We start from the raw sequence: 13,792 nt of genomic DNA, 5'->3' as shown, positions 1-13,792 counted from the left end.
GGGTGTTCAGCCTCCTTAAAAAAAAATCCACCAATGAGATCCTGAAATGGGACATGGAAGCCAACTCAAGGAAAGTTAGGCTCCCAGAGCCCGCTGAAATTTATTTGTGAACTGAGTGCGGAAAGAGGGTGTCAGTCTAAGGGGAGATCAGGGGGTTCTTCTTCATCAGAGTCAAACTCAACATTCTCATCTTTTACCCAGCGACCTTGTCCATCTGGGATCCAGCCAGAGCTAGAAATATCAGAGAAAATAGAATAGGTCAGGAAAAGAGGTTTAAGAAGTTAGTGGGGGTAAGAAAAAAACAATTGAGGGGGTGCCTGGGTGGCTCAGTTGGTTAAGCGACTGCCTTCGGCTCAGGTCATCATCCCGGGGGTCCTGGGATCGAGCCCCACATCGGGCTCCCGGCTCAGCAGGGAGCCTGCTTCTCCCTCTGACCCTCTCCCCTCTCATGCTGTTTCTCTCTCGCTCGCTAATAAATAAATAAAATCTTAAAAAAAAAAAAAACAATTGAGAAGGATTGAAATAAGGAGAGTCAGAGAGAAAAGAGAAAACTTGAGGAAAGTGATTCTGCACACTCACCTTCGAAGGGTAAGGTAATGATCCAGGGCTCGTCTTCTTGTGGGGCTCATGGGTGCAGGGGATGAGACAGTTGCTGGCTCTTTGGCCTGTGGGCCAACCCCAGGCATGGGTTCCCTAGTGATCTTCCCATTCTCGGGCTCAACCTCTGGGGGTGGCAAAGGGGAATGGGAGACAGAGGGACGAGGGGTTTCTGGTCTGGGTAGAGAAGAATCATTGTCTATAAAAGTGATAAAGGAAAAGGGCCACTTCTACTATGACTCCTAGCCCCTTACAGCAGTGCTTCCTAAATAAACTGTGTTCCTCGAGATACCAATAAATGCCCTGCATAAAAAAGAATTTTGGAATCAAATGAGTTTTTAAAAGTCTAGATTAAAAATTTTTAGGTTTTTTTAGTCTTAAAACTTTGTTGAGGCCTTCAAATATACTAATATTACTAGTCTTCAAGGATTACAAAGTGCAATTTCTGAAACTAAAAAAAAAAAAGGCAAAATCCTCTTTTTTCTGAAATAGCAGTTAACATCTCTGGAATACTCGTATTCCTGAGAATACAATTTGGAATACCATCATTTTAGAGCCATTTATCTCCCCTGTCCCTCCCTACCTCTGGCTTTCCAACCCCACAGACCTGTACTTCCGGCGGCAGCAACTGTTATAGTAAGGAGCTCTGTGCAGAGCACTTTGGGTGGTAAGTCGAGTCTGGGTTAACAGAGGAGCCTGGTATGGAGATGGGAAACAGAGTCAGAGTCTTCAGAGCTAGAAAGAAGTCAAAGCCCTTCAAGCCTACCATGCGCAGCAGGCCCACCTGAAACACAACCCACCCCACCACTACCTCAGCCTTGGTCTCTGACGGCCTCAATTCATTCTGCTGTCTTGGACTCTGGTCCATTCCCTTTCCTGGCTGCTTCTTGCCATAGAAAAGCTGCAGGCCTGAGGATTGAGGGAAAGAGAATTAAAAACAGAACAGCAAGAGTATCTGCAGACATTTGGAGAGTTTATTCTCTAACCCCCCATCTTCCCTCAAACTTACTGGACAGATGTTTCTTGCCTGCACGGTGGGCAGTCAGCATGGCCAGCGTATCCAGTACAGGTCGGTGGGGACAGATGGCACAAGCAAAGCTGGAGATGAGGAGAGAAGATATTTGGTTCCGGGTGAGTGGGGTCTAGGCTGTTGGTCCCACCTTGACCTAGCAATCCTTTCCAAAGCCAAACTCTGAGGTCTCCCAATCTCCACCACCCACATCTCTGTCCCTCACTCCCCACCAAAGAATCCTAGATACTTCCGCTCTCCCCCCTTGATAACAAAATTTTATTAAGCTTCTAACCGCAGAACCCTCAGGCTTGATCACCCCCCGCCCTCACCGTCCATCCCGTAGCATCAGCGCCTCATCCTCTGGGATGTAACTGGACAGCAGGTCCCCGACTCTTCGTTTCTACAGGGGGTAACGGGACGGGATCGGCCGGATAGGCGGGAGGGACGGAAGGGAAACGACAGGGACGAGGATTGAAAGGGAATAAAGACCATGAGAACAGAAATCACAGAGCGAAAAAGGGGTCACTACCCAGCTCTAGCCGCTCCCTCCCGCGTCCCCCTCGCCAACCGCAGCTGTTGCCAGAGCAACAAAACAGTTCCTTCACAGGGCAGTGAAACTGCTCCCAACGCTCTCCTCTCGCGCTTACTTTAAGCACGTTTAGTTGACTCCAATCATCCCCTTCCCTCTTGAAAGACATTACGACTGAGTCCCAGAAGCGAGCAATTCTCCAGAGCTGCCTCCGCCACTCCTTCCAGGCCACCGTAGCAAGAATGGGTCGTCTCCTAGTTCCTTCGGGTTTCCTTCCGGTTGGCCTCATTATTTCCCCGGAAGCGCTTCCCTGTATGCACAGCGCTATCGGAAAGCCCGCCCACAGCCTGCCGAGGGGACCGCCCTTCCGGTGCGACCCGGCGACCCCGCACGCGCGGGGCCTTTGGGAAATGAAGTCTTTTTTTCAAAGAGCTTGCCTCCCAGCTGGCTCCCGGCCCTTGCATCTTGGCTGATTCGAGGCGTATGGGGAGACAAGAACCTAAAGGTGGAGACCGATTTTGATGCTGTGACAGATTTGATGCGGAGCGGGCCTTAGAGGATCTCTGAGTGGAAAGTGGACTACAAACTCTCGCGCTCATCACGCGTCTCCTCTGCCGCCGACAGCCCACCAGGGGTGGGCCGGATTTATTCCTGACACTAGCGGACCAACCCCGGGACGGGGCGGAGCCAGGGAGTTGGGGGAACCCAGGAGGCGGGGGCTGCCCGACCTGGGCGGGGGGTGGCAAACTGAGCGGAGTGTGGAGGAGGGTAGCTACAGTTCAAAGGTCAGAGGTCAACGTAGCGACTTGTGAGAGGGTCGAAAGTCAGCAGGGTGCTAAGGATAGACTCAGGTAGGGACTGAATACTCGGCACAGATTTGTGGGAAGGGGGCTTGGAAGGAGGACAAACGAGAGCAGAGGGGGCGCGAAGTGCCGGGGGAGGCGGAGAGTTAGGAGGGGAGACAGAAGGGGAAAGGAATCCCCTGGATATCCGTTCCTAGACCCCAGTCCCATCACTGTCGGGCACTTAGCCAGGTCTCCCTTAGCTGCAACCCCGGCTGTCGACAGGGTGAGGAGATGGCTTCTCCCTCTAGACAGGCCCCCCTCGGGGGGTCAGGACTGCTTCAAGGGAGCCGGGCTCGTTCTTACGGAAGCCTGGTGCAGTCCGCCTGCTCCCCGGTGAGGGAAAGACGCCTGGAGCATCAGTTGGCCCCCGGAGACACCCTGGCTGGACTAGCACTCAAATACGGGGTGACGGTGAGTCTTCCACGATCGGGATGCAGACAACCATTTAGAAATTTATTCCTCATTAGAATGTAATGACTCTTCTAGGCAACTTACCCTGAAATTTTCCTAACTGTGGTCTGATCCACCTTTATCTTTTTGTTTTCCCATCTCAGTGTTGCCCTGTCTGTTTAGGACAAATCCTGTGCCACTATCCCAGTGGAGAGGAGCTGCTTCTATTTATTATGTCAGTCTCTATCCTAGAGGCTTTACATACATTGGCCCATTTGGTTCTCACATCCCTTTCAAACATACAATTATTGTCCCCTGTTTACAGAAGAAGAAACTGAGACTTAGATTGGCTAACCAATTTGACCAAGGTCAACTAACTAATGAGTGTTAGAGTGGGAATTCAAACAGGTCTGACTCCAAAGCTCGTACTATTAACCACATAGAAACTTTTTAATTGCAAGTGATTAAGCATTTACAGCAAACAATGGAGAGCTGGTTTCTAATTCTAAGTTTTTATGAGACCAGTACTCTAACCACTCTAGTTCTAAGTTTTTTTTTTTTTTTAAGATATATGTATTTATTTGTGGAGGGTGGGGGTCTGAGGGTCAGAGGGAGAGGGAGAAAGAATCCCAAGCAGACTCACAGGCAGGCATGGAGCCCCTCTCATGGCTCCACGCCAGGACCCTGAGACCAGGACCTGAGCAGAAATCAAGAGTCCATTGCTTAACTGACTGAGCCACCCAGGCACCCCTGGTTCTAAGTTTTTAAACTCTATCTCTTCTGGTTCTTTTTTTACCCCTCAGCGCTGTGCATTCTTTCCAGTAGGGTGGCCTCCTTGGTGCAAAACAGGTACTCTCTACACCAGGCATTTCAGGCTATGGGTGTGGTATATTTAATAGGTGTAAAAACACATTGCATTGAACCTGATGAGTTTTTTTCCATATCCTGTCAAATTTAGCCAACATTTCTTTTTATTTATTTATTTTTTTAAAGATTTTATTTATTTGACAGAGAGACAGCGAGAGAGGGAACACAAGCAGGGGGGAGTGGGAGAGGGAGAAGCAGGCTTCCCACTGAGCAGGGAGCCCAATGCGGGGCTTGATCCCAGGACCCTGGAATCATAACCTGAGCTGAAGGCAGTCACTTAACCAACTGAGCCACCCAGGCGCCCCTCTTTTTATTTTTTTATTAACATTCTTTAGCCAATATTTTTTAAAGATGTATTTATTTATTATTTTAGAGAGAGAAAGCATGGGGTGGGGAGGGGCAGAGGGAGGGGGAAAGAATGTCAAGCAGACTCCCTGCTAAGCATGGAGCCAGATGCCAGGCTCGATCTCACGACCCTGAGATCATGACCTGAGCAGAGATCAAGAGTGAGACACTCAACCGCAGCTGAGCCACCCAGGCACCCCTAGCCAACATTTCTATGCTTGGTATGTTTAAGCACTGTTCTAACCATCCCGAGAGATAGGAACATAAATAAAATGTGTAGATATTGCCCTCATGTAATTTGCAGTCTAGTGAGAAATGAATGGGGACACAGATAATGATTGCAGGTGACTGAATGTGGTGAGTTTGTAGAGGTATTAACAGAGGGTTGGAGGGGCGCCTGGGTGGCTCATTCAGTTAAGTGTCTGCCTTCAGCTCGGGTCATGATCCCAGGGTCCTGGGATGGAGCCCCGCATTGGGCTCCCTGCTCAGCGGGGAGCCTGCTTCTCCCTCTCCCTCTGCCTGCTGCTTCCCCTGCTTGTGCTCTCTCTCTCAAATAAATAAATAGAATCTTAAAAACAAACAAACAAAAAAGGGTTGGAGATCAGAAAAAGATTAATTTTTAGCTGGAAAGGGACAAGGAAGGACACAAGTGTAGATTTTAAGGGAATTTTAAGGGGCCTTGAAAGATTTAGAAGTTCCTTCCCGTAGCTCCTCTACAAACCTATAATCCTTTATGCCTTTTTTTTTTTTAATTTTAAGATTTTATTTAGGGGCACCTGGGTGGCTCAGTCGTTAAGCATCTGCCTTCAGCTCAGGTCATGGTCCCGGGGTCCTGGGATCAAACCCCACATCGGGCTCCCTGCTCCGCTGGAGGCCTGCTTTTCCCTCTCCGACTCCCCCTGCTTGTGTTCCCTCTCTCACTGTTGTCTCTCTCTGTCAAATAAATAAAAAATCTTAAAAAAAAATATTTTATTTATTTTTTTGACAGAGAGAGACAGAGTGAGAGAGGGAACACAAACAGGGGGAGTGGGAGAGGGAGAACAGGCTTCCCGCCAAGCAGGGAGCCCGATGCGGGGCTCGATCCCAGGACCCCGGGATCATGACCTGAGCCGAAGGCAGATGCTTAACAACTGAGCCACCCAGGTGCCCCCAGTTGTTTGTATCTTTTAAATGTTTGTCTTTCCAATAACCTGTACTTTCCTTAAGGGACAGAACTATCTTCTTTCAATTTTATATCTCTGGAGTCTGGCATAGTCCCCAGCACATAGAAGCTAATAGATGTTTTTTGGGGCACCTGGGTGGCTCAGTTGGTTAAGTGACTGCCTTCGGCTCAGGTCATGATCCTGGAGTCCCTGGATCGAGTCCCGCATCGGGCTCCCTGCTCGGCTAGGAGTCTGCTCTCCTTCTGACCCTCCCCCCTCTCACGTGCTCTCTCTCTCTCATTCTCTCTCTCTCAAATAAATAAATAAAATCTTTAAAAAAAGAAGCTAATAGATGTTTTTTTGAACGAATGAAAACATGGCTAAGATTTCCACAGGTGGAGACTGGGAGGATAAGAAAGTGAACATTTCAAGTAGAGGCCATGGCCTAAACAAAGGAAGTGGATATGAAAGTACTGAGTGGCCCCTCCATCCCAGCAGAGGCTCAGAAGCTCTGCAAAGAAGGGAACCGTGCCACTGGTAAATCAGCTATTATTTATGGAGATTTTCTTACAGCCCTGTACCCTTCTGAGTACAAAAAAGCTCTGTAGTCTAGTGAAGGGTTCCAGGTTCTGGCCTCATTCTGCTGCTTACCAGCTAAGCGGCTGCATAAGTCACTTCATCTGTCTGGGACCTGTTTCCTTACCATTTGTAAAATGAGGAAGAGGTATTAAATAATGATAATTACCTGAGTTGTCATCTACCTGTCATTAAAGAACACTTAGTATATGCCAAGTTCTATATATTATCTCATATTATCTCCATAAGATTTTATGAAGTGGTTGTAACTAGTCCCCAGATATTTAAAGATAAGGAAAGCGAGGCTTAGGGTCATAGCTTGCTACAGACTACAAGTCTGCTTAGTAGAGCTAGGATTCAGACCAGGTTGTCTCATTCTAAAATCCTCACTTTGAACTGCTCTGTTAAACTAACTAGATTCTAATGGCCTTTCTAGCTCAGCAGACTGGCTCAGCAGCCTAGGACTCCTCTGGGGTTTGGCTTTGGTTGCATCCTTTTTAAAGGGGGAATGATGTTGCCTTATATGGTACTTCTAGGAAATAATAAAAGCACCAGAAAATTCACAGAATTCATAACATCTTGGAGCTTGGGACTTAAGATATTACCTAGGCAAAATAAAATTTATAGCATCAAAGCGCTTTGCAAAATAAGGGTACAAAACTGCAAGCCAATTTTAACTTTTTTTATTGTTCAAATTAATCCAGTTTTATTTTAAACATTATAGCAAAGATTTTTACTAACATACTACATTTGCGGTTTTTATATTTTGTTATCTAGTTTATTTACTCATAAAGCATTAATGAACTTCTGCTGTGTGCCAGGTTTGTGTGATGCTGAGGCGTGCCTTAGGATACAGAAACAGCATCCCTGCCCTCAAAGGACTCACAGAGTTTGGGCAAGACAAATATGCAAAGAGGTGAATAACAATATGATAGGGTAGGTATTATGTGGCAATATTTACAGCATACCTTGGGAGCCCTGGAGAAGGTAACACGAAGGGAGTGATAGTTGATAAGAAGTTTTCCCATCAGAGAAGGGGACGGTGGAGAAGTAATTTAGGTAGATAAATACACAAAGGTGTGAAAGATCATAAAATGTTCAGAAAAAAATGAAAAGTTCAGGATGGCAAAATGTATAGGTGGCAGAAGAAGAGAGATGAGGCTAGACATCTTACGGGGGTAGATTGAGAACCCTTGAATGCTAATTTGAATTTTATCTCTGAGCCAATGGGGAGCCATAGGAGGTTGATAAAGCAGGGTAGTAGGTTGATCAGATTAATTTTTTTTTTTTTAGAAAGATAGATGTTAGGGTGGAGATACATAGAAGTGGAGAGAGGAAGACCAGTTAAAAAAACGGTTGTAATGCCCGGATGAGAAATACTAAGAATCTGTTCTAAGGTAATGGTCATCAACATAAAGGTCAGACTAGACAGGAGAGAGATTTTCGCAGCACTTTTGTTGACCGGTTCGGTATGGGTGGTGAAAGAAAAGAGTGATTATGGATGGCATTGATATTTCTACCTTGGGTGGCAAGTGGAAGGTAATGCCAATCACTATGTCCGGTGATGAATAAATAGGTACTAAATAAATATTTGGTCAGTGAAATTATTAATATTAGTGTGAAGAATATCTGCAGAAGGAGTAAAAAGGCCCAGAATTCCAGTTCTAGCTTTGTCATTAACTTACTGGATAGTATTAGGCAAGTAACTTAACCTCTCTGAGCCTCCGTTCCTTCATCTTTAACAGAAGTTCTTAAAGTGAGGTCTAGGGATCCCTTGGAGTCCCTGAGACTCTTCAGGGATCACAAGGTCAAAACTATTTTCATAGTAATGATAATAAGGCTCTGTCTTTTTCATTCTCATTCTCATGAGTGTACTCTATTTTCCAGAAGCTATAAGATATTTAATATACAGCCCATTGAATGTAGAGGCAGATAGGAGAATCTTCTGTGGTCTTTTGTTAAGTCAGACATTAAAGTGACTTGCAAAAATGTAAAACAGTGCCTCTCTTTTTGCTCCATTTGTTGTTGTTTTGGAAAATAGTTATTTTCCATTAAAATATTTATGTTAACATGTAATGGTTATTTTTTTAAAAGATTTATTTATTTTAGAGAGAGCAAGAGTGAGTATGGGGGGCCAAGGGAGAGGGAGAGAGAGAGTCTCCAGCAGACCCCCTGCTGAGCCAGGACCTGACCCGGAGCTCAATCCCACAACCCTGAGATCATGACCTGAGCCAAAATCAAGAGTCATATGCTTAAGCGACTGAGCCACCCAGGTGCCCCTATAATGGGTTATTTTAAAAGAAATACACGTTTTTCAGTTTGTTCAGTTTTAGTTTATAATACCTTAAATGTTGATAGCTATAATCTCCATAAATGAAAGCTTTTTTTCCTCAATAGTTTTTAATAATGTCAAGGGACCCTAACACCAAAAAGTATGGAAACCGCTGATCAATAAAATAGGAATGATATTAATATCAGCCCTTTGTATTTTAGCTTGGTTGTTACAGGGTCAGATGAGAATCTGTACGATCACTTTAAAAGGCATGAGATGGTGAACAGATAGAAGATTGATATTATTACTGTCATTAATTGCGGTGACTTTTTTTTAAAGATGGAACAGATTAAGCGTGCAAACCGCCTTTATACTAATGACTCCATCTTCCTGAAGAAAACCCTCTACATCCCCATCCTGACAGAGCCCCGAGAGCTGTTCAATGGTTTGGATTCTGAGGAAGAGAAGGATGGAGAGGAAGAGGCACAGTCAAGTAAGGATGAAGCTCGGCCACCCTCAGCTGGCGGGAAGAAACAAGAGACAGGTTCAGGCCGTGCTAACGGGGAAGTCCTTCCCACACCTGGCCGGGAACCCCCAACTCCCATCCATGACCTCTCTGCCTCTGATTTCCTGAAGAAGCTTGATTCACAGATCAGCCTGTCAAAGAAGGCTGCCGCCCAGAAGCTGAAAAAGGGGGAAAGTGGGTGAGTCTTGAACGGTTCCTTTTCAGCCCCTCCATAGACTTCTGCCTCCTTGCAGCCTTACCTGACCGGACACACAAGTAGTCAGCCGAAGCAGGGGAAAGCCTTTCGCTCAGGTGGCCCTGAAACAACAGAGCCAGTGGCTGCTGGGATGGGTAGAGCAGCAGGAAATGGTTCTTTGTTCTCACTGGGGTAAAGTAGGTGAGTGGTGGTGTAGCTCTGATGATCCATGAAGGAGCATTAGGGTTAGAGTTTATCCAGAGGGTAATGAGACTCCATCTCAGAGCAAGCAGCTCATGTATATTAGGAGGGGAGGACAGCTTCCCATGTACCTCTTCACTGGGCCCTTTCTCAGGTTCTTCCCCTGACCTGTCACTTTGCCCCCTTTCCTCAGCCGCAGTGTACCTGGGGAGGGTTCAGGCCTTCACCTGAGCCCCCCACGGATGCAGCAGCGAGCAGTCCTAGGTCCAGTGCCGCTGACCCAGACCGCTCGGACCCGGACGCTTCGGGACCAGGAGGATGAAATCTTCAAACTCTGATGTCCCCAGAACTGATTGAGAGAAGATGTTGAAGGAGCAACTTGAGGGGGAGAGGAGCCCGAGGTGAGGCTCAAGAACATGGCTTCCCAGCCCACCTCCCTCCCTCCTGCCATCTTCCCAGCCTCCTGTCGATCTAGAGTTCCTTGGCCTGGGAAAGCTTTACTGGGGATGGGGAATAGAATCCTCCTCAGTTCTTGGGCTGAATCTAGAGCTGTCTTTTAGATTCAAAAGGCTCTTTTTACATCCCGGCTGCCTTTCCCATCCCTTTTACCATTCCTTGGCCTTAGAGCAGGGAGATAAGGACTCCCCCAGCCCCCAGCCTCCTCCCCATTTCCGACTATAATACCTAATTTATTTGGTGCTATATTGAGGTAGTATTTGTTTGCTGTATCTTATTGTTTCCCTCTTGTAACTGAAAAATGGGATTTCTATAGTTCTGGGGCGAGGGGAGTCCAGGACCAGAGAGCCAGTGACTGCCGGTACCCCACCTTCGCCACCTTCTTAGGCAAGCATGTTACTGAGGAGGGGGCAATCCGTGACCTAGCCCTTCTGCAGAGAATGGCAGACGGTGCTGGGCCTTTCCCCCAATCTCAAAGTAAAGTGTTTGGGCTCAGTTCTGACTAACCAGTTCATAACTTTTTCATAACTCTCGTTCTGACAAAAAACAGCAAAGTAGGGACCGGAACTCTCCATGCCACCAGTTCACCCATCTAACCTGCTCCTCTGTTCAGCCTATGTGAGGCAAGGGATGAAAGAAGAATTACCTTGGAGTTTGAAGAAGAGGACAGTTGGGGGAGACTTTTTGTTGTGGGAGTTTCTTTGTTACACTCCCTCCCCACCAGAGCCTGTTGATCTAGGCCTTGCTCCTCACTGCATATTTATTTGCAATTTGTAGCACTGATCTGCGGTACAGTTGGTTTTTGTTTTGTTTTGTTCTGTTTAGTTTCTTAAGCAGAAGTAGGCAAGGGAACCCCAGTGATACTTGGAACTATGCCTCAGTCTCCCGTATGGAAATGGTGAGAGGTGAGATAAGTGGTGTTTCTGTATCTCTTGCCTCTGTGATGGTCGTAAGGTATAAGAAGCTGGAGAGATTAAACATTGAGCCCTGTGCATGTTAAGTAGTTTTATTTCCCCTGTGAGAATCTCCCCTGCCCTAGCCCCTTCTTCCTGCGCTCTGGAACAGAGCCTCTGGTATCTGTCCACGCTCTGCCTGGAGCTGGAGGTCTAGGAGGGCCCTTCTGTCTTTAGTGTCCCCTGAAGGGTTAGTTGGGCTATGCCTCTTCCCCTGGTTCACAATGGAGGGGGCTTCCCTGTTTCAAATGTCCCTTATGGGGGAAATAGAGATCCAAGTTTCACTTCGTCTTTTTCAGGCAGCTTTGTTTCCTGTCCTGGGGCTGGAGTGGGAGAGAGGCCTCAACCCTCAGCTTTGCTTCTTCTCCACCAGCAGTTGGGGGGTTGGGGTGGTCTCAGAGGCAAAAGCACTCTGGGGAAAGACTGAAGCCTGAGGACTGGAGAGCATTAGTGCAGATGAGCAGGGTTAGAGAGCCCATTCGGTGTGGTTTTCTCAGTCCGCCTTGCGGCTAAGGTAGGACGTGCTGGGTCCCGGGCCGTCAGAGCTTGCCCTCGTCCAGCAGCTTCCGGAGCCCATCACAGATCTTGCCCCGGTGCTGAGTGAAGTCGGGTCCGTAGAGGGCCGTGAGCAGGCCGGCGTCGGAGAAGTGATCGAACACGTGGCGGATGCGGCCATGTGACTTGGGCGTGAGGTGGCGCGCCACCAGCTCCAGCAGCGTGTCCCGGCACTCAGTCAGCAGGCCGGCCAGCACGGCCGCCTCGAAGGTGAAGTCCACCTCGCCGAAGCTGAGCGCGGTCATGGCGCCCTGCCGCAGCTTTTGGCGGAAGCGGGCAGCCAGGGCCAGCTCGCCGGGGCCGAAGCAGCCGCTGCGGTGCAGCACGGCCACCTTGACGGCCACCTTGATGAGGTCCTTGAGAACGCGCTGCGCCTGGGGCCGGCTGTGCGTGTACTCTTTGGAAAAGCGGTAGAGCTCGTCCAGCACCTCACTGCTCGTCTCGTCCATGAACAGATGCGCCACTGAGCGACCTGCCATCTTACTCAGTAGCTTCTTCTCCGCCTGCAGTGCCAGACTCTTTGAGCTGAAGGACTCCATAGTTCCTGGGGAAGGGGGAGGGGGGGGGGTCTGCGGTCAGACACTAGAAGAAACGCCACAGGCTTCCTTAGAAAGAGAGAAATGGCTTTTCCCCCTTTCTCTGGTTTCTATCTCATTGTCATCTTTCTTTGTCATCTTTGCCTCCTGGGCCCCCTCAGTCTTCTCTGCCTTGTTCCCATTTCTTTTCCTGTGGAACTGTAGGAAATCTCCATCTCTACACTTCCCAGAGGGGCATGCTAGCTTTGGTGGGGGCGTGAGGGCACACAGTCTGCTAGCCCCCACAAGTGAAGCCTTAAGGGGAAGTCGGCTGTTGCTGGGCTACAGGGGAAAAGATAAGCCTCACCTGGCGGCTCGTTGTCACAGCGACCACTGGGGACACTGACTGGGTACCATACATCTATGAGGTATGGCTGTTACTCGCCTTGCTTTACAGCCGAGCAAACTGAGGCTTGCTTTAAATTTACCCGAGGTCAAACGCAACCATCTTCCTGACTCCCAAAAGTCCGTGGCAGCTCATGTGCCATACCGCCTTTAAGGAAGTGGGTGAGGTAGGGGTCCCAGGAGTCCTGATAATAATAACTCACGTTTATTGAGAACATATGTGCCAAGTGCTTTATGGGAATTGTCCCAGTCTTCCCAACCCTTTGTAAGGTAGGCGTCCCCATCTTGCCATGAGAACACTGAAGCTAAGAGAAATCAAGCAACTTGGCCAAAGTCACTAGCAAATGATTAAAATGGGCTTCGAACTACAGAACCCAAAGAAACCTTCCCTGGAACGCTTTCAATGAGGTTGATACAGACTAAGGAAGCATGAGAAAAAAACACCTCCGGGGGGCCGGGTAGTACTAGAGGCCCACGGTCTTCGGCTGGGACTGAACCGAGGACCCTCCTGGTGGCACGTCAGCGCCGCATATCCAGGGTTCTCTCCCCATGGTCCTTGCCCGTGGCTCTGGTTGTTTTGCTTCTTACTTCCCCCTCCCCTGCTCTGCAGGATGTGGCTGTTACCGCAGTGAGGAGCAGCCTCGCCCTCTCCCCCAAACCAAAATGGGAGTCTGAAGGCACAGGGGAGATGGGTACTGTTGAGGGGAGGGTCCTGCCCCGCTGCATCAGTCCAGTGGGAAGCTGAAACCTCACTTTTTGCTCCTGGCCTTGCCTGGGGTTTTCTGGACCGGGCTCCACAGCCGGAAGAGGAGATTGCTCCATGCGAGCCTTCCTTCCTCCTTGGCCTTCCTGTTACCCAGCTCTTCGTTGCACCCGTGGTTATCTCACATCTCTCTGGTCCACTGTCCTCTCCCTCCTGTTTCAGCCTCCCTTTTTCTCTTGTCTGGGTCCTGCCCTGCGATCCTCTGGCCAAGCTCTCCCTCTGGCCATTGTGTCTACCTCCATGTCTCCTATGATGTCCTCACATCTCTCAGTACTCTGTCACACACCCGTATCACCCCCATGCCTCTGCCCTGCCTCTGTACCGTCCCAAACCATGTCTTTCTGAGGCTGCCTTGCCCCAGGGAAGACTGAGCTGGGCCTCTGCTGGGGACCCAAGAATTCTGTCAAGTGAGAGTCTCACAACATGGAAGGCTCAGGCTGACAGAGCCGGGACTCTTCTGCCACCATCACCCCTAAAGCCTCTACCCTTCTGTCATTGACGGCCCCTCACCTGCTGCGTGCGCTGGGTGCCAGTCTTGCCTTGGACGTTCTGGGAGAGCTGACAGAATGGAGAAGCTCCTAAGTGAGAGGCCCTTTGGCTTGGCCCCACCCCTCAAGCCCCGCCTACCTACTCTGTGCTCAACCTCCGGTTCATCACACTGTCCTCGA

The 13,792-nt window shown here is 48.8% G+C and overlaps 3 protein-coding genes across 4 annotated transcripts; 1 reads left to right on the top strand and 2 right to left on the bottom strand.

The window, feature by feature from the left end:
- Positions 1 to 65: 65 nt before the first annotated feature.
- SCNM1 (sodium channel modifier 1) lies at positions 66 to 2,410 on the bottom strand. 2 transcript variants are annotated; one of them, XM_027613399.1, is made up of 7 exons: positions 2,257 to 2,410; positions 1,939 to 2,009; positions 1,607 to 1,695; positions 1,406 to 1,506; positions 1,205 to 1,293; positions 580 to 774; positions 66 to 231 (listed from the first exon to the last, which is right to left on the bottom strand). In XM_027613399.1, exons 1-7 carry the CDS (start codon positions 2,305 to 2,307, stop codon positions 132 to 134), a joined length of 696 nt encoding a protein of 231 aa, XP_027469200.1. In that variant the 5' UTR covers positions 2,308 to 2,410; the 3' UTR covers positions 66 to 131. The 2 variants fall into 2 exon arrangements, with proteins under 2 accessions (XP_027469200.1, XP_027469208.1); XM_027613407.1 differs by having other exon boundaries at positions 1,409 to 1,506.
- Positions 2,411 to 2,546: 136 nt separating this feature from the next.
- On the top strand, positions 2,547 to 9,847 carry LYSMD1 (LysM domain containing 1). The gene is made up of 3 exons (XM_027578320.1): positions 2,547 to 3,394; positions 8,915 to 9,279; positions 9,671 to 9,847. The coding sequence occupies exons 1-3, from the start codon at positions 3,215 to 3,217 to the stop codon at positions 9,813 to 9,815; spliced, it is 690 nt and encodes a 229-aa protein (XP_027434121.1). The 5' UTR covers positions 2,547 to 3,214; the 3' UTR covers positions 9,816 to 9,847.
- A 1,448-nt stretch (positions 9,848 to 11,295) lies between these two features.
- TNFAIP8L2 (TNF alpha induced protein 8 like 2) lies at positions 11,296 to 13,792 on the bottom strand. The gene is made up of 2 exons (XM_027578333.1): positions 13,635 to 13,792; positions 11,296 to 11,985 (listed from the first exon to the last, which is right to left on the bottom strand). Exon 2 carries the CDS (start codon positions 11,978 to 11,980, stop codon positions 11,426 to 11,428), a length of 555 nt encoding a protein of 184 aa, XP_027434134.1. The 5' UTR covers positions 11,981 to 11,985; positions 13,635 to 13,792; the 3' UTR covers positions 11,296 to 11,425.

Source organism: Zalophus californianus, chromosome 4, assembly GCF_009762305.2.
Source record: "Zalophus californianus isolate mZalCal1 chromosome 4, mZalCal1.pri.v2, whole genome shotgun sequence".
Classification (NCBI taxonomy): Eukaryota; Metazoa; Chordata; class Mammalia; order Carnivora; family Otariidae; genus Zalophus; species Zalophus californianus.
This window is presented reverse-complemented; position numbering and strand designations above follow the sequence as displayed.